General features: G+C 38.1%; 2 protein-coding genes across 6 annotated transcripts; one reads left to right on the top strand and one right to left on the bottom strand.

The window, feature by feature from the left end:
* Positions 1–430: 430 nt before the first annotated feature.
* LOC121879123 (methylosome subunit pICln-like) lies at positions 431–9,811 on the bottom strand. 2 transcript variants are annotated; one of them, XM_042385697.1, is made up of 5 exons: positions 9,554–9,811; positions 6,314–6,462; positions 4,472–4,645; positions 3,456–3,551; positions 431–1,638 (listed from the first exon to the last, which is right to left on the bottom strand). In XM_042385697.1, exons 1-5 carry the CDS (start codon positions 9,667–9,669, stop codon positions 1,535–1,537), a joined length of 639 nt encoding a protein of 212 aa, XP_042241631.1. In that variant the 5' UTR covers positions 9,670–9,811; the 3' UTR covers positions 431–1,534. The 2 variants fall into 2 exon arrangements, with proteins under 2 accessions (XP_042241631.1, XP_042241630.1); XM_042385696.1 differs by having other exon boundaries at positions 431–1,641; positions 9,554–9,809.
* A 1,326-nt stretch (positions 9,812–11,137) lies between these two features.
* On the top strand, positions 11,138–18,409 carry LOC121879124 (nucleoside diphosphate-linked moiety X motif 17-like). Of its 4 annotated transcripts, none has more exons than XM_042385701.1 (7): positions 11,138–11,590; positions 12,441–12,739; positions 14,265–14,460; positions 15,469–15,692; positions 15,982–16,105; positions 16,563–16,658; positions 17,576–17,684. In XM_042385701.1, the coding sequence occupies exons 1-7, from the start codon at positions 11,587–11,589 to the stop codon at positions 17,584–17,586; spliced, it is 954 nt and encodes a 317-aa protein (XP_042241635.1). In that variant the 5' UTR covers positions 11,138–11,586; the 3' UTR covers positions 17,587–17,684. The 4 variants fall into 4 exon arrangements, with proteins under 4 accessions (XP_042241635.1, XP_042241633.1, XP_042241632.1 ...); XM_042385699.1 differs by having other exon boundaries at positions 11,140–11,590; positions 16,563–16,653; positions 17,576–18,409; XM_042385698.1 differs by having other exon boundaries at positions 11,140–11,590; positions 16,563–16,686; positions 17,576–18,408.
* The last annotated feature ends 1,692 nt before the right edge of the window (positions 18,410–20,101 follow it).

Raw genomic sequence — 20,101 nt, forward strand, 5'->3', positions numbered from 1 at the left:
AATGAACAGACTGTATTTTCAGTAGGAGTGAAGTTAGAAATCCTCCTATTTTCACTAAATGTGAAGGACACCCTACACAGCCATATTGTTAAATTACAAAATTATACAAATGGTAAAATATATGTAAAACAGCTTAGCTTTCCCATGAGGAGCATATGTTTCTGGCGTGTAAGAGGAGCAGAGAGAACAAGGTAGATTCTGTATGTAGAGAAAGTGCAGCATTATGACTTTTCTCTCCTGGCCACCTCACAGGGAGCTTCCTCAGAGAGTGAGGCATTCTTGAATAGCATATTCTTGCTCATCAATGATCTCTTTCAATCTACTTTGGAAAATAAAGTACAGACTTACAAATAATAAAGAAAATTTATACTACCCAAACTATGAGTTTATTCTTAATGTTTGTAATATGGTTTCAAACACACACAATAAAAAACTGATCTTGGTTTATTTGGTATTTTGTCAAAAAATATTAATTGCAAAAAAATATTGACAATGAACACAATTAACTTGACACAGATAAGGTGACACATTATCTAATTAACAATTCACACAGATTCACGAGACCCAAAAGAATTCCAAGAACGTCACAACTAACCTTATAAATATTTGGAACACAAGGACCTAAAATACTGTACTGTACCAACACAAGCTTTTCCAGAAGTCTCTTATTAACCAAGCATTTGAAGGAATATATCTCAAACCATGTTTTCTAACTGTTTAGCTTATACAATTTGTAATATGAGGTCGTCTGTGTTGTGAGAGGAATACCATCATCAAGAGACATATCAAAACAGGTAAACCACCAAGATATTTTAATAACAACTTATAAAACTTTGGTTGTTTAATCAATTAGCCATATACTGTAGAGCTGTAACCATAACCAAGTTTACCAAACTGCTTTTATTTTTTCAATAAATAATTATATGTAGGAATCTTGAGTACTTTGCAGAGCTTATAGCATGTGGAGGTTGTAACAAATAAGCCACCAAGCTGTATAGCAGAAGAACTAAGTAAACAACAGGGACAAGTATACAGCACTAACTCTTATATACTGCACACCTGTACCTAAAAACTTTCAAAGTACTGTACAGTAATGATCAAAACTCTCCATATCATCAATTTCAAAATTACAGTACAGGTACTGTATTTTATTTATTTAATCTAGAAATAGCTTATCTATGCAATTGTACAAAATACAGTAGCTGTTGTATAAACTGTTAAAATTCCTTTGCCATATTCTTCACTTTAATTACATAGTAGTTATTATATACTGTACATATTGTCAATTACTATACAGTACTACCACAATGCAACTGACAAAATTTTCATTTTGGTAAGCAAGTTTCCCCAAAAAATTACTTGTTTTAGACTCTATAGTGCGTATATCATACATTCAACTAAATGCACTTCTTTATTTGTTGATCAGGTGTAGACTTTTATTGTCACTTTCTCTAGATATCTTAAAACTTTTTACTTACAGATAGTCAGAGACTTCACGGCCTTTTCTAAAAAGATTTTCAGTTCCACTTTCTTTTCACATGTCTGCATCATCAAACTGTCCCGTTTCCATGGCTTCATCATCCTCCAGGTCCCCGTTTCTTGCTTCATGACTCCCGCCTGGTGTCACCAAGCTGGGTTCTGCTGGAGTCGATTGTAACTCTAATAATGATTGTTGTTATAATACAGACAAAGACATACTAATGATAATAGCAGAATAAATGAAGGACTGAAATGTAAAATCTTACACATTACAATGAAGAAGAATAAATGAGTGACATATGAGAGCTTCAGGTTAAAATTAAACTAACCTGACCTAACTGACAAAACTCTTGATTCACACACATCATACAGTAGTTGTAACAATACTGTACACTATATAACCTTTGTTAACTTTTTCCAATAATGTATCTTAGCTTTACTATACTGTAGTGTCTCCAAAAACATATGAACGCTGCCTTACAGTGTTTTGTGGCGTTCATGTGAATGCTTGTACAGTACAGTACTGTATTACAACATTAACACTGTCCTCACTTGTTGATGTGCCAGGTCTCCCAAAATACTGTCACTCTATAAGTAATAGCATAACATGGCATTTTCAAACCAAATCTGAGGTAGTGGTGGTAACAAAATGGCAAAATGCAGCTTTTTTTTATCACCCGCCACGATGTAAACTAGATTGGAGTAAATATCTACCAATACAGTGGTCCCTCGGTTAACGAACTTTCGGGTAACGAATTACCTTCCATAAGAATATTCAATTCGGTTAACGAAATTCTTACGAAAATGTTTCGACATGCTTTGGCTTGCTCACCAGCTGGAAGATTAGTCCGCCAATACAGAAATCGGTTCTAGGGCTTACATTCGTTAAAATTGGAGTAAACATCAAGGAGGTTGTACTGTTCAATAATTTTCCAAGTTTTATATAAATTTTTTTAGTCATTTTAACACTTATTTAACATAATTGCAGTACAGGGAACTAGTTTTTGGTGCACCCAACAGCCACTTCACTCACCCACCAAGGCCTCAGTTTGTATCTCTGTTCAGTGGAGAAAACATCTTGCTTGTGGGTCTCTTGAACATAGAGTATTTTTACGTTTTTACAGTACAATTATTGGTCATTCTGAAATTTATTTAACATATTGACAATATATAGTGCAGTGCAGTGCAGTGTTGATTTAAAGAAAATAATCTTGAATTACACCTAGTGAACTTAAAATTTTATGGGTGCAATGGCAGCATGAAGCTTGGGGTGATTTCTCTTCCACCTCCACTTCATTCTCTTCTCCCTTCTCCTCCACCCCCACTTCTAAGTCCCATCATCATCATCAACCAAGAGCCTTCTACATACATACTTCAAATTAAGTGTACTTTACTGCATTTTTTTTTACTTTGTATGTAATTTTCGGTGAGCTGGAACCAATTACCCAAAATCCCATTGAAACAACAGTTTCGGTTAACGAACGACCTTCTCGAACGAATTGTGTTCGTTAACCGAGGGACCACTTGAACAGTCTAAGTGGTCACTTTCACTTCTTACAAACTGAATTTTTCACAATTTCTGCCCCCCTCCCCCCCCCAAAAGGACACCCGGTTTACCACTCTGTTTACTGAAGTTTGAATATTAAAGCAAAAAAAAAAAAAAAAAGAAGACGAACATCTTGATATTCAGTAATTCAAAACTTAAGCCATTTTTCTTATGCTCCATACTTTAGGGGTGTTGGTGTATTTGCCTCTCATCACTGGGTCCTGGATTCAATCCCTGGCCCAGGACAGTTGTGAGAAGGATGTTACCAAATGTAGCAGATTTTCTCTGAGTATTGCTGTTTCCTCCAGCACTAACATTGAACAATAAAATTCATAATAGAGTAAGATACCAACTGCCCAAATGGCTAGTAAACTGATAAGTAGTGATAATAAAAAATAAATAAATAAAAAATTAAATTAAATTAACTTACCTCCTTCCAGGGTGGTCTCATGAGATCCATACATATGGTAACCATTTTCACTCACATCATATTCCCCTTCATCATCGTCATCCTCTTCTCCAACATCTGCAAAAAAATAATAATATGCTGTATACTGTGTATATACAGCTACTCCTCGACTTACGACCACCCGGACATACGACCGCCTCGGTCGTACTAAAATTTTGTCAAATTACGTATTTTTTAGTCCCGGCGTTAGTGATTGCGCTGTGTACTGACAAAATTTTTGTTTGTAATTCCCTTTAAAATGGCTGGCAAGCTTAAAAGTGAGAGTTTTATGGTGCTGAGAAGAAAGAGACACCCATTTTTTATTTTCTATGTACGTATTATTTTCGCATTTTCGACTTACGACCTGGATTTGGTTCCTAACGCCGTCGTAAGTCGAGGAGTGGCTGTGTGTGTGTGTGTGTATATTATATATATTATATATATATAAATAAGATTGTGATCTAGTCAACTCAAGTACTGTTCAGGGTGTCTAAAACACGCACGCACGCGCACGCACACACACACACACACACACACACTGTCTTACAAACTTTCGTTGAGATCATGTATATGCTTGTACAGTACTACTGTACAGTTTTACAATAACAAAATTGTCCTCACTTGTGGGAGATCTTGCACTTTAACAAGTGAGGACATTGTTGGTTTTGTAATACAAGCATTTATGTGCTCTCCACGTAAGTCTGTAAGGCAGTGTGTACATTTGTGCAAGACACCCTGTACATACTGACAGTTCCTTCCATTAACCTGATCTCCTTTATTTTTTACTGATCAAAAGAGTCAACGCCACATACGACTTATGGCTATCTAAACTTGAGGCTTAACAACAAACTACATATAAAAAATTGCCTTTACTGCCACCAGAGGCGTATTTAACACTTCAAACTCGTCAGTGCAATTATCTGGAGCCATCGAGCAAGATCCCGAATTTCTTCTCATCAAGAGGAAAAACTATAGACAATTTGACCACATATAATTACTTTCATCAGACTGCACATCCTCGGGATCCGGATGAAGAAGCTGGCAGTCATTAAGGGCTTTGTACATGGGCTCCAACGAGAACTGGTCTGTTGGCACGAATCGAACTTCCGTCATGGCTGTTTCATCGTCTTCCTCCTCAGAATCAGATCCTTCCACTCCATTGGGTGTAACGGCTGCAGGATAAACAATTATTATATACTGTATTGTACCAAAACATGTAGAGAAAGATACATAAAATTCTTAACCCTCATTGATCATCAACATTTTTCAATATTTGTGTGGGTTAACCTTGATTGTCTGATGGCAGCTCTCCATGCTGTGCGGCCTCTTATAGGTTCTTCACTCTGACGTTATTTCTTACAACCTCTCCTCATGTCATTCTGAGTTAGCCTACTCCTCTATATCTACCGTAGATCCATGCACCTCTTGATCTAATTGGTCTCCTCCATTCTCTCCACATCCACCTCTTTGATATATACCGGGTACTGTATACTGTATATTTATACTGTATTAAAGACTCAAATAACCAATGAATAAAAACTTTGACAATCTAAACTATCTGTGAAGTTATAATAACCTTTCACTGTGAGAAATTACTTGGTAAAAAAAAAGAGGTACTGTACGATCATAAGTATCATTTATCAAAATAAGCATTACAAGACCTGATGCATATGAATAAACAAGTGACAAGGAACTCAAGTCCTGTGAGCTGCTGTTAATACACAATTTATATCAAAACTACAAATGACTATACAGTATGACTTTCTTTTACTCCACACCTACTGTACATCCCTGTGTCCAAAAATGCATGTTTACGCTCTTCACAGCTCGGCAAAAGCACCTTATAATAAAACCAGGCCTATATTAAGGTACTGCAGATATAGTATTGTAACTTACCTCAAGTGTTACAATAAAACACTTGCTAAGAGACATAGCCATCTAAAACTAAACTGTGTGCAACCATCACCACCCACCCAACACTTGGGATGAATAATTTTTATTTTCTCTGTAACTAGCAGTCTAGCATAAAAGTTTCCTTTGCTTAGTAAAAGCTGCATCACTACAGTATAGGTAAAGGCAAGAGTGAGGCACTGCACACACAAAAATGGAGAAATAACTTAGTGTGACAGTGACAGTGATTCCTAGAAGCACAGTGTATTCACAGATGGATGATAACAAATCAACTTCACTTCATTACTATCACCTCTAATCATAATTTCTAACCAATCACAATTTCTGATCCTTCTCATAACACAATCAACTGAATCAGAGGTGGGGAGAAACTGAGTAACTTTACTTTGTTCCATTCTCTCTTTCTACAAGCATGTGTGTGTGTGTGTGTGTGTGTGCTTGTGAAATGTCAAAAGACTTGCCAATATATTCCTCAATTAACTACTGTCTCCCCCCCACACACACTGGTGGATAGTACATAGCTAATGAAGTAAAATTACTGAACACATTTAGGGGTGTTGGCGATACTTTACAGCAGTAGTGTGCTTGCCTTTCACCCACATGACCTGGGTTCAATTCCCAGCTCGAGACAAAAGTGAGATGGATTTTATTCAGCGTGACAGTACCAAACAAGGCAGGTTTTCTCCAGGTACTCCAGTTTCCTCCTGTCCTAACACTGGATAATTAAGGTCATACCCAAGTAACAAAGACAAACCGACTGCATTAACAGTGGGGGAGGGAGAGAGAAAAAAAAAAAACAAGCTTTAGTAAAATATAGAATAAAAAGAAATAAAGCAAAAGACTGGGGTGAGGATAAAGACGCAACAAAACACAAGATACCTGTATACCAAGCATTACAATGGTAAAACTAATATACTGTACAGTCTTACCTTGAGAGTCCTCTAACTTGGCATCAACCATCAGATACAAACATGGATGGGCGAAGCTTGATACATCTCGGCTCACAGCATGAATGGCAATGTGAGGATACTCCAAAGAAAACCCACCGTCTGCACCATCTTTGGCCCACGACACTCTGCTGTTGAGGTTAAGACACAGCGTTAATGAATATAAACTATGAGAAAGTGCTAATTGAATCTGTGCTAAAGAAGGTCCTTATAGCTTTGTATAAACTGTACTGTAGGGAGATGCCTTCCCAACAGCAACATTTATTTTATTCTGCATGTGTCTAATTATTTGTCCCAGGTTCAATCCCCAGCCCGCATCAGATATGAGAACGGTGATATCCAGTGTGATTCTATCACAGACCAACAACACAAACAACTATTGTAAGTGGTAGAAATTATAAAAAAAAAAAAATAATCATGTAAAACAGTTTCATTAGGGTATCAGCATTAGAGCTAAGAATACTACAGATTCAAATAAAGTGAGTGATTTTAAAGCAAAGTCAGGGAAGAAGAGTGAAACATCAGAAGTAGGAACACATGGGTGATATCAGATGCTGATGCCCATAGGACCCTTTGTATCTACAGGTACAGTATAACAAATATCCTAACTTCAGGTTTTTCCTTCGCAAATCAAATAAAGACAACTTTTTTTCGTAACTCAGAAGTTTCGTCAACCAGTTTCTTAACGGACTGCCTGTAGATACCCAAATAAGCTAGGCAAGTTCAGGAGCTCCAATCTCTCAGGGTAGTTGAAGTGCTGGTACCAGTCTGGTGGCCCTCCTTTGAACATTTTCAACCAACTGACAGTCACCAGCATATCTCGGGGACCAGACGGGGTGACAGTACTCCAGGTGGGGAAGCACTTCACTAGTAACGATCTTCAAGGGTTCACTTGGAACAATCTACCAGAAAGTGTTGTGACGGCACCGAGTATGAGCTCTCTCAAGACCAGACTTGACCAACACTGGCGCAGGTTCAGGTACATGCATGCCCAGTACTTGCCAACAGTGCGTAACAGACTTATGACCGATCGCCCAAGCGGCTAACGAGCCGATCAGTGGTGAAGAGGATAAAAGAAAAAAGAAAACCACAAATTAGCCTTTTTTTTAATTACATTTTCATTTGTAACAGAAACCGCTAATTTGCACCAAAATGGCGGTCAGATTCGAGTGAAACAGACCATAAAACACACAAAAAAACCTAACCTAACCTTACCATTTTTTTGGAGCTTACCTGCTAGTGTGGTGGAGAATACAGATGCACAATCTGGTATGCATATGGTTAGATAAAAGAATTTCTGTGATTTCTTGAAAGTAAATAATTTCCACACATAGGACACCATGATCTTGTAATATTTGGATTACTTCACTATTGTTCTGATAAACTCGCTGAATAACAGCTAGATAAGGGTGAGAGCACTTTTGGCACGCCATCACGAGCCTTCAAAATGATGGGCCAACCAAGTCACATGACACGATACTTGAAGATCATTGGTTGTCATGTCGCAAAGAGAATGGGGAGAGGATGAGAGAATCAACATGACGGGTATAGAAATTAATGCCTACAAATCTGTGAGATACTCAGTCAATACTGATTTGCGCAATAAATGATACGAAGTCATATGTTTGTTTTTTATCGTCTGTAATAATGAAAATTGGAAACCTGAGGACAGCCAAAGGACGAATATTAACTGATTTGGGTAATAATTTACGACTTCACAGCCGCTGATATTCCATTAAAAACTAATTTAAAAAAAAACGCAATTTCAGTGTGTTTTATAGTGGAGACTGTCGTGGGTATGGCAAATGTGTTAAAAAGGATTTATTTAAAAGTTTAAGTTAATCTAACCTATCCTTAAACTAACCTAACCTAACATAACTTAACACCTGCAGTGGGAGAACTTACTGTGAATGAGACGGGGGGATCGGCTGTGAAGTCCTCCATATTACCCCAAATATTTATCGTATATGAAGGTAAAATCATAGTTCCAGTCATCCCTGTATTTAGATATCCAAACTAAGGTAAATTTGCATTGTCACACCGTTCACTTTTAGCAAGTAAAAAATATATTTTTCTAGTGTATTTGTGTGTGTTCAGACCAAATATTACCTTCATTTTTGGCGGAAATTAGCTGTTTTTTAGGGATTTTTTTTTCGTTTGACATTTTCCGAAAAAAAAAGTGGCTAAGAGACTAAGAAATAAAAAAAAAAAACACTAGAAAAACAAAAACCTAACCTAACCTAACTTAACTGACTCTCACCATATGATGGAATCACCTATTTCTTACCATATTGGCCTGGTTCTTGTTCGTCGTTGCATTCTGGGATTCTTACACAACGCCACATATGTTGGTCTTTGCGATATTTACATTCAGTCTTGCTCTTAGTACACTTTACTGAGGTTGGAAGAACACCATGCGATCGAAAAAATGCTATTGTTTCTACGTTTGTTTTCCAAAAACTCGCAATCAGCTCCATATACTTTAAGTGACATCCATCGCAGACTTCCATGGTCGGAACTGAACTTGAATTTCAAAATATGAGACCCCAAAATAAAACTCGATTTTGATTAGACCAAATATACTCTGAAATAAACCCAAAACCATTTTAATTGGTTCCAAAAGCAAAAACGCTTTTGATTGGCCGCGTGACGTGTACGCATGCACGTCATGATTTATGAAGGAGACGCGAGAGACACGCAGTGTTGGGTGAGAGGCAGACGATAATGGCCGGAGGTTAATGGAAATAAATAGACATTTTTTTGGAAAAGCTATCTCCGTTATTATACATTTCCGCCGGTAATGTAATAGATGAAAATTATCTTATAATTAGACGTCTTATTCAAATATGATAATAGATTAGTGGTAGGAATGAACGGTGTGTAAACGCAATAATGCCCAAACTAATCTAACCTAACCTAACCATCCTATCCTAACCTATACCTAACTTAACCGGGAAGGCAGACCCCCCCCCCCTAAGATTCCCCAGGTGAACCTAAACTAAAATAATACCTATATGAGACTATCTCTGGGTACCTGTAAATATCTGTGCATATATGAGTATTAGCAGGTGTATGCCAGTACCGTTTGAATCTGAGAGTAATAACTGCATTGTCTATATACCTGACATACATGCTGTTCTTGAGGGTAGGGGGATCCAAGTTGATCTGTGCCTATTAAGCTTAAACGGGCCCTGTATTTAACTATCTTTCTATCTACTTTACCTCTCAGCGATGTAAAGTGTTCCTGAGCCTAGAGGTCGAGCATTCATGAAGGCCTGGGTGTTGCACTGACGATGGCGGACACCTTCCTCAGGAGGCGGCAGGTTGGGCAGCAACATCTTTACCTGGCTGTCTTATGTCACTTCTCCCTCAAGGAAGTATACCCCGCTGTAGTTGATGGTGACACACGCGGCCCTTTTTGCTTTCTGTGTTTGTTGTTGAGGAAGATCAATTACTAAGAGAAGTAACATGAGGGAACCAGATGTTTGTTGTCGTTAATATTTAAGAGTTCAACCACCAGATGACACTATAGTCTTGCACCGAGTCGTCTATTATATGCATCTTACCTGTGGATAGATAGATAGATAATGTAGTGGTACATAAACCACTAGATGAAACTAAATGTGGCTTCACATCGTTATTATATATTAAAATTATGTGTGTGTGTGTGTATGTGTGTGTGTGTGTGTGTGCAAATAAATCACATCAATTATATAAACTGCAGTGAGCATAAATTTTGTTTAAATGCAGTTTGTCTTATATAATTCAAACTTTATCCTTTGATCAAGTTGTGGGGTTTATTTATTTTTATTACAGTGGGTCTGTGTCTTCAAAACGTTTGTAAACCCCTGCTGTAATAGACGCTGTAGATGAGATATTGGTGTAACACTTCAACCACTGAAATAATATTATAGTATATCGTTTAGTATTTTAGGCTATTATTCTATGGGGTTCACGTTATAATATTACTACTGAGGTAGTAGGCAGCTACCAAACAGGAAGGTACTACCAAGATAACCTACCTTGGGTACTACCGCCTGGGAAGATATTGGAAGCCGGTGCATCATGCCCAGTACTTACCAACAGTGCGTGACCGATGGCCCGGGCGGCTAGAGAGCCGATCTTTTGGTGAAGAGGATAAAAGTAAAGTAAAATAATGTACTGTCTAATGGTAGACCCTCCTGCCATATGGCATCACGAAAATTGTGACCAAGTCCCAGGTTGCAGATCTGACTTTCTGCCTCATTTACACACAATTGCAGGGTCTCAATTGTTTCTCTTACTGTTGACAACACAACATACAGTACATACTGTATATAATTTCTCACTATTGATCTTATATTAGTTTTTGTATTTCTTTATGGTTCTTTATTATTATTATTATTAGTAGTAGTAGTAGTAGTCGTAGTAGTAGTATTAGTAGTAGTAGTATAGTAGTAGTAGTAGTATTAGTAGTATTAATATTAGTATTAGTAGTAGTAGTAGTAGTATTAGTAGTATTAATATTAGTATTAGTAGTAGTAGTCGTAGTACAGTAGTATTACATTTCGCCCCCAGGCCCCGATGTGGGTCAGTGACCTGTGTCCGGGTGGGCTAATCCCCGTAAAAAATATATATATATATATATATATATATATATATATATATATATATATATATATATATATATATATATATATATATATATCTATATATATATATAATTAACCTTGTTTCACGCTTAAAGACTTGAAGCGCATAATAAAGGGTTAGTCATTCCCAACAAGATTACATATTGTGACTTTATGAGATATAATTGGCTGTATACTCCAGGTGGTCAGTGAGCACGGTACGCCCTTAGCAATACGTCAATAGTGATTTCGAGAAAATCTTGACAGGTAAGGAATGTCAGTCATAGTTTCCATGGCATCAAAACACAACTATACTGTTGGAACACACAGCCACACACACCAGGCAACACCTCCGCAACTCGTCGTCTTATACACAACAAACTATCATTACTATAGAACACTGCTTCATAATTACCTAAGAACAACAATAAAGAATAATTTGATAGAAATAAAAGTAAGGTCCCTACATGATAAGAACGACCATGACCTTCATAGTTACCGGATTGTTAGTGGCAACACACGACTACTACAGCCCTATCGACCCAGTGTGCTGTGAGCTACTGCCCATCGCGGTTAAGACAATTACAAGTACTAATGTCCGTTTTATTAGTGTGACTTCATCAATTTCTTACAGTGTGATGATCTATGTGTGAGTAATGTTTGAAAATTAACATCCAAGCTAAAGATCTACAGTGTATTGTTTGATGTTTTACTTTCTGCTCTAGGAAAACCATATTTGCGCTATTATTTGCAACATATAAACCAAATACAAAAATTTAAGGCACGTACATTGTTTTATAAGAATATATTGTATGTGAAATTCTAATTAAAGAAGCTCGATGTGTATGGATCAGCTGTGATACAACATATTCCATCATCTCCAGTAATACAATTATTCCAAGTGGTTGCAGGGATAATATATTTATTTATATATTTAATTATTACTCACCATAATTAATGTACGCATCATATGTGTGTTGGAAGACGCTATTACCATAATAAAGGATCACTGCAACAAGTAGAAGGTAAGTAGAATTTTTGTAGCATGTGCACTTATCAAAGACCTATGCAATGATAACTCGCGCTTATCTTACTAATCATCCGGGTTCGAGGTGAAAATCATTTACATTTACAGAATACCTTATTATCCAGTAAAGATAAGAGGATATCATGTATGTTGGGGTCGTGTCATATGAACCCATCAGTGTTGTCACGTTTGCTTGTCCTTTCACTATTTTTAATCGATTTCTAATTTCGCTTTTAGGAGGAAAATAAAAAAAAAAATATTCAAATGGATTTTGGATAACAAGTTTAGGTGAAAAGTGTGCAAGGTAGTGTAAGATCACTTAGATTCTAACCTTCACTGCTGTCATTTCGTCCAGTCATACAGATAGTTCTATCTTTCTTTCTTTTTTTAATGTTGTACTAACCTTGTTACACACTTAAAAGACCTCCGTTGTTGAAGTGCATTAATAACATTATACAACAATACCGTCCAGTCATCAGTGTTGTGGTGCAGAATGGTGATGGGCGGGTGTGGGTATCTAACATGAGTGTTGCCCCTGCCTACACCCGCACAGTAGTCCACGTTAGAAAAGACAGACGCGAGCCTTTCCAGCCAGCGGAGTTCGGCTTGTGTCTGCTCGATTACTTCGACATCTATGACGATTTTGGCAGAGTGGAATGTTATATTAACGATAATATCGTTTACCTCCAGCCTCCCCCTTCACCACCCCAGGGGAGGCACACTCACACTTCCGGGGGACAAGATGATCAACACATGGCGTTTAGGTTTCAGGTAAGAAGCACTATCACCTCTCTCACCACTTCCACCATAAATATAAACATCTTCCACACTTGCCTAATGTGATTTTCTACTGCGAGAATCACAGATGACCTTGATATTGTTGTTCTCGAAGCTGTTGCGTATGATAATCAAACGAAATATAAGATATATGGGTAGATGGATTGTTACCATCACTAAATTTCAGGTTAGTTAGAGGTCTTACCATTGTTTCCTGATAATAATGATGTTGGGTAGTATGGGTACCGTCCCTTTACTTTCACTTTTCTGGTAAGAGTTTATAAATGACAGGGTTTTATTCTGTAACTCAACTGGGTGATTTAGTTTATTACACACACCTAGTTTTGTGCACTATACAGTAATACCCCGCTTTACACGTTTTTTTTTTACTCGTTTCTACATTTACGCGGTACCCCGCCAGAACCGGAATGTTCACTTTACGCGGTGCATCTACTCATATACGCGGGAAGCGGCGCGAGCAGGGTGCGCACAAGGTCGCCCAGTCATCAAAACATTACCGAGTTCTTCACCCGCCACCCACCACAGCCGGCCCAAGTCAGTGATAGTGATAGTGAGGATATGGACTTATATGGACTTTGAGGGGTTTGACAAAGAGGCCCTGCAAGCCTCTGTGGTGGATAGTGATACAATTGATACAAGTGATTCAGCTGAGGGCCAATAATCTACCCTCTGCCTCGGAACCAACCCCCCATCCCCGTGTGCCCAGTCATCTTTTCTACTAATGTAAGTGTTAAAAAACCTAATATTATTGATATTTCTCTTAATTATTAATTGTGTGTGCATACCATCATAAAATTAAGAAGATATTTTTACTATAACGTAAGTATTGTGTCTGAAAAAGTGGAGTTTGGGGGTCGGCCCGGTCTCTATTTCAATTATATCCCATATGTTCTGTTGCTCACTTTACGAGGGCCTTCGTGGGTTCAATTGACCGCGTAAAGCGAGGTATTACTGTATATAAAAATGAGGAAGATGTTATATAGGGGGTCTTCTTATCAAAGCTTAACAGTGATGTGCGTGGGTAGAGAGCTGTGTAGGATGTCTGGGGCGCGAGCCGTGCGAACAGACAGCTCGGCAATTTAGAAGTCAAGAGTGACCTTTTTGGCCAAGCATAGGGCATGAGTTACATTATAATATATGAATAAAATGTGTAAGGTGTAGCTAGTGTTTTTGTTTTTTTAGTATATAAACTTAAAGAGGTGCTTATGTGTTACTATTATGATATTTATTCAGTAAAGTCGTCATACACGTTTACAATTGGTTTGGCATATACTTTATATAGACAATGTTGGACGTTATATAAAACACTATCACAAGAACCAGATGATATAAGAAGTCTAATCCGAAATACACAACGTTTTTGTAAGTGTTTTTATGACAAAGTATTTGAAAAACTTTCGGTTATCTTTTTTTATCATTCTAAGCCTTTTGAATGTTCAGAAGCAAGTTATCTTATCTATTCCATGTGGTTTCTTACCTGGCACTGTATCTCTTGCAGCACCCACCCTTCTGCGTTGCCCACAAAATCAAAGCGGATGAGAAGGCAGCGCTGCCCCCGGAGATCCTGGGTCGTGGTGTGGACGTGGGCGTGTGTATCATACTGGAGACTGCTGACGATCGCCTCCTTATGACTCGCCGTGCCCCACATATGAGAACCTTCCCTGGCGTGTGGGTCCCTCCCGGCGGCCACGTTGGTGAGTCACGGGCCCTCAAAAGGGACATGGGAGAGGCAGAAACCTTCAGAAGGGAAGTGGAGGAGTCTCATTCTTCCTCGGCGTAATTATGGAATAGTGATAACTGATGATATTTCAGTATAATCACTAAGGAGAGTTTGTTACTGTTGAGGGTGTCAGAACATCAAGTAATACAAGTGTCTGACCGGAAGGTGTTAATTTCATAGTTGTTCCAAAACTTCCATATTTTTTACCACAAGTGGATAAGATCAGTAATATTTATTATAAAGCCCGGCCGTATTCAATAATATGATGGACACACGATGAAGTTAATATAAGTAGTCGGTACCCTACAGTAAATAGTGTATGATACAATACAACTTGGAGAGGTAAGATTATACAACATACCCCTTCAACTACATTGACCTCAGCCAGAAAACTGAAATCTGCCTGCAAATCTGCAGAGTCAGATGTCCCAGCAGGGTGAGCCATAGCAACTGGACACGTTGTGCTGACCTAAAACGCCAGGGTCCCTTCTTCCTGCTTCTCTTGGCGCTGTACACGTGATTAACCATCATACGATGTGCAGCTTAAAAATTATCTCAGGACATAAATAAGTCGACAGTATCAGTTAATTTCACCAAGCAATAAGAGTTAGAAAACTTGTCAGGGAAATTCCTTGAGTTTGGTAGAATTCCCATATAATAGATCTGCTGTTCATCACATGATTGTCAGCTATCTGTAAGATTTGCTGCATAAGCTATCAACTAATCATTTTACCTGTCTAAATTTCCATCATTTCTCTTTTCAATCTTTTTATCTGTCTAATGTACCATACTTTAAATTTGTCTTTTATTTATTCCATTCTGCAGAAAAAACGTTTATATTTGTTCTAATCTTGTTTGTATGTGAGATGATCGTCGACTATCTGTCAGGGTTATTGTATGACGCTATCATTAGTACAACCCTTTCCCCTGTCTAATCTTCTGTAATCAAATCTTTTCTCCCTTTAACCATGATGCGAGACAGAGGAGGGAGAGACGCTCGAGACTGCAGGACTGCGGGAGGTGCTGGAAGAGACGGGTCTGTTGGTGTCGCCGGAAGAAGGGGAGGCGGGGTGTCGAATGCTCGGACTGTGGGAGTCACTCTACCCCCCTGTACTGTACATGGGGAAGCCTAAGAGGCACCACCTAGTCGTCTACCTTCACCTACAGGTGTCCCTCACTAGCTATGAGCTGCAACAGAGGCTCAAGGTACGTCTAGGGAGGTTAAAGGCAAAATTCACGAGTGTGTGGGCATGAGATGAGCTAATTGGTCCTCAGTTACCATGACATTGTGTCCATTGCAATGCTGCATGCACTCTTGTTACTGTCCTCTGGATTGCAATACTTTTTGACTGCTCAATAAATCAATATTGGGGTCAGAGGAAGAACGGACAGAGATAAAATCAATATGTGCCCTGAGTATGCAGCAGGGACATCAAAACAGTGAAAGAGAGAGAAATAGATAGAATGATCAATAAGTACGGTTATACATTTTCAGTTGGACAGTAGCGAGGTAGACGCCTGTCTGTGGTTGACCAAGGAAATGGCGGAGCTGGTGGTGTTTGGGTCTTCCAGGAGAGCCAGTCAAGACATACCCATCACCCTCATCAACAGAGAAGGAGGTAGGTTACTGTCTCATTAACTATTAATTTTAATTAATGAGCACGTAATTCCTCATACAGTCTTCACACGAGCACTGTCCCATTACTGTACATCCCTTTACAGTTGTTAAATTAGGTTTGGTTAGAGAGTTTTATCTCATAATTTCTTAATGTTGTTGGACTAGTGTACAGTATTACTAACCTTGTTACGCGCTTAAAGACTTCGTTGTTGAAGCTCAGTAATAACATTATAACAAGTACAATATTACTAATTGAACCATGAGCTGAGTTTCTAGGCAGCAGTAAACACAAGAAGTTCCATACTGAAATATTATATCAATAAATGCTGAATGAGCACCTGCAAATTTTAAGATAAGCCCTTCCTAGCAACTGAGCCCCTTCAAACTTTAAGTTAAGCTCTTCCTGAACATTAAGCACCTCCAAACTGAAAAGGGGTTTCTCTCTCTCACACACACAGAACAATCGATGGGCATCCTCAATCCAAAGACACTAACGAAGAAGATGCCCGAGCCAGGTTTCGAGGTGGAGCGCCTTACTACTGGCACGAGGTCAGGTCAGCATGGTCACTCGTGTCAGATAAGGTCACTGTTTCGTTGATTATGTTACGTCATTAATATCAATGTTTCGATGTGACAGGTCAATAATATTTTTATTGCAGGGTAGATATGTTAAGTCACTGTCAAATCTTTAATGTGCCATGCCACCAAGTATCAATAATTAGAAGTGCCATGCCACTAAGTATCAATAATTAGATGTGCCATGCCACTAAGTATCAATAATTAGAAGTGCCATGCCACTAAGTATCAATAATTAGATGTGCCATGCCACTAAGTATCAATAATTAGAAGTGCCATGCCACTAAGTATCAATAATTAGAAGTGCCATGCCACTAAGTATCAATAATTAGAAGTGCCATGCCACTAAGTATCAATAATTAGAAGTGCCATGCCACTAAGTATCAATAATTAGATGTGCCATGCCACTAAGTATCAATAATTAGAAGTGCCATGCCACTAAGTATCAATAATTAGAAGTGCCATGCCACTAAGTATCAATAATTAGAAGTGCCATGCCACTAAGTATCAATAATTAGAAGTGCCATGCCACTAAGTATCAATAATTAGATGCCATGCCACTAAGTATCAATAATTAGAAGTGCCATGCCACTAAGTATCAATAATTAGAAGTGCCATGCCACTAAGTATCAATAATTAGAAGTGCCATGCCACTAAGTATCAATAATTAGAAGTGCCATGCCACTAAGTATCAATAATTAGATGTGCCATGCCACTAAGTATCAATAATTAGAAGTGCCATGCCACTATGTATCAATTTCTTATTTGTACAATATCTCGCTGGCTCTCTGACTGTTCATGAAGTAGTCTATGCAATTTAGATACATAACAATAACTGACATACGTGACTCTTATGTGACTATAGCCACACTATGTAAATTATTCTCACTAGCAGGTATGCATTGAAATTGTGGTTGCAGCAGCATTACATGGGAGGGAGACAAAGTGGCCGTCAGCTCCTCGGCCAAACCAGGATAAATCAGGTCAAGATGGGGCGACATGAATCTCCACTATACACTCAAGGCCAACATCGACTATATACCTCTGAACCTGCCACCACCCACCCCACTAACACCCACCACTAGCTACTGCAGGTCATAACTACCATCATCCTGTAGCTGCTGTAGGTCATGCCTACCATCACCCTGTAGTTGAAGAATATTCATGTATGGGCTGAGAGTTAATGCAGTAAACACAGAAGTAATGGTGATTTCCAAAGCAAAAGTAAACCCTAAATTCAATTTTATATTAGGTAACAGGTATTTAAATGGCTGGAAAATATTGTTTATTTGGGGAATAAAGAGAAGAGTAGCTCAAGCAAAATATGCATTTGAGAATCATAGAGAGCTGTTGAAAGGAGCCATAATTATTAGTTTGAGGAAAAAGATTTGATGTTATGAATGACCAGTACTATTAAATACTGTACAGGTCAGAAGTGTGGACACTTTCAGCACTTTGACTGATTCGTGTATTTCTCCAATAAAAACTTGTGGTCCTTTATTTCTCTTTTCCACTGTTAAAATGTAATACAAGGTCCTCTCAAGTACAGGCAGTCCCCGACTTACGATGGGGTTAGGGACCCAAATCCAGGGCGAAAGTCGAATTGGTGGCAAGTTGAAAATGCTTAAATAATACATAGAAAATCTAAAATGGGTGTCTTTTTTTCTTCTCAGCACCACAAAACTCTCAATTTTAAGCTTGCCAGCCATTTTAAAGGGGATTACAAACGAAAATCTTGTCAGTACACAGCGCAATCACTAACGTTGAGACTCGAAAATACGTAATTTGACAAAATTTTGGTACAACTGAGGCGGTCGTATGTCCGGGTGGTCGAAAGTCAAGTGGGTCCTAAGTCGAGGAGTTCCTGTTCTGTATACTTTATGTATTAAAGGATGTTACACATGCAGTATCAGCGGATAATCCTTTTATGATTATCCTTTTTATGGTTGTGTAATATGTGCTTCTGTAATATAAATACAGTAGTACTTTATTAAAAAAAATTACATTATAAATGTAATATTTTAAGTTAATTATTGACAACATACTCGTGAATTTATTATGAAAAATTTATTTAAAAATGCCCCATTTTCACTGTTTTGCAGTGATCACTTGTAGTTTGGGCAAATGTGTTAAAATAGTGTTACTGTATTTCTAAATTAAGCCTTACCTAATCTTAGTCGATAAGAAATGCAAGCAGCTGAAGCATTGTTAGCAGACCACACCAATCTAACCAAGGAAACCCATTTAACCTTATCCAACTTCCTAGCAAGGGGGGGGTGGGGGACTCTGCCCCCTCCCATAAACATAGAACCCTTATAGGTCTGTAACTGCATGTCAGAATCATGGTTGTCACTAATGACATGTGTCCACCTTCCTCCATGAAGGTCTCCTTGCCTAACATTATATGCAGGTGTCTCATCTCTTATTGGTTTAGTATTGTAGATATGAGCTTAGCTTCATCTTCCATCTGGATATATATACAGTGACCCCTCCGTTAACAAACTCAATCCGTTCCAGAAGGTCGTTCGTTAACCGAAACCATTGTTTCAATGGGTTTTTGGGTAATTGGTTCCAGCTCACCGAAAATTTCCTAAATTCAACAAAAATGGTAGAAAAGTTCACTTACTTTGAGGTGTGTATGTAGAAGGCTCCTGGATGATGATGATGATGATGATGGGATTTAGAATGGGGGTGGAGGAGAAGGAAGAAGAGAAGGCATTGGGGTGGAAGAGAAGTCACCCCATGGTGCCATTTCACCCATAAAATTTTAGCTCTCTGGTGTAATTCAAGATTATTTTCTTTAAATCAACATTGCACTGCATTATATATTGTCAATATGTAAAATATATTTCAAAATGACCAATAATTTGCTTGGAAACACAGAAAAAAAGCATTTAGTTGAAGAGAGTCTCAAGCAAGATGTTACCTCCAGTGAAAACAGAGAGACTAACGCCTGTTTGCTGTGTTAAGAGGCTGGATGCCGCGCATTAAACTAGTCACTTTACTTCAATTATGTTCAATAATTGTTAAAATGACTAAAAAATTTAATATTAAACTTTTAAAATTATTGAATAGTATAAACTTCTTGATATTTACTAAAATAGTAAGGAATTTAAGCCCTAAAACCGATTACTGTATTGGCGGACTGATACTAAAGCTGGTTGCCCGGTCAGTGCAAGCGAAAACATGTTGAGGTCGGTTTGTAAGAACTTCGTTAACCGAATTTTTTTTCGTTAACCGAATTGAAGATCCTTATGGAAGGCAGTTCGTTAATCGAAATTACGTTAACCGAGGTGTTCGTTAAACGAGGGGTCACTGTAATTCACAGAAGAGGATAAAAAAAAACACCAGTAAAAGTATCACAGAATTTAATTGATAAGTAAAAATAAACCTCGTCAAATATGGATACGTATATCAATCA

Source organism: Homarus americanus, unplaced genomic scaffold, assembly GCF_018991925.1.
Source record: "Homarus americanus isolate GMGI-L3 unplaced genomic scaffold, GMGI_Hamer_2.0 scaffold4060, whole genome shotgun sequence".
Taxonomy (NCBI): domain Eukaryota; kingdom Metazoa; phylum Arthropoda; class Malacostraca; order Decapoda; family Nephropidae; genus Homarus; species Homarus americanus.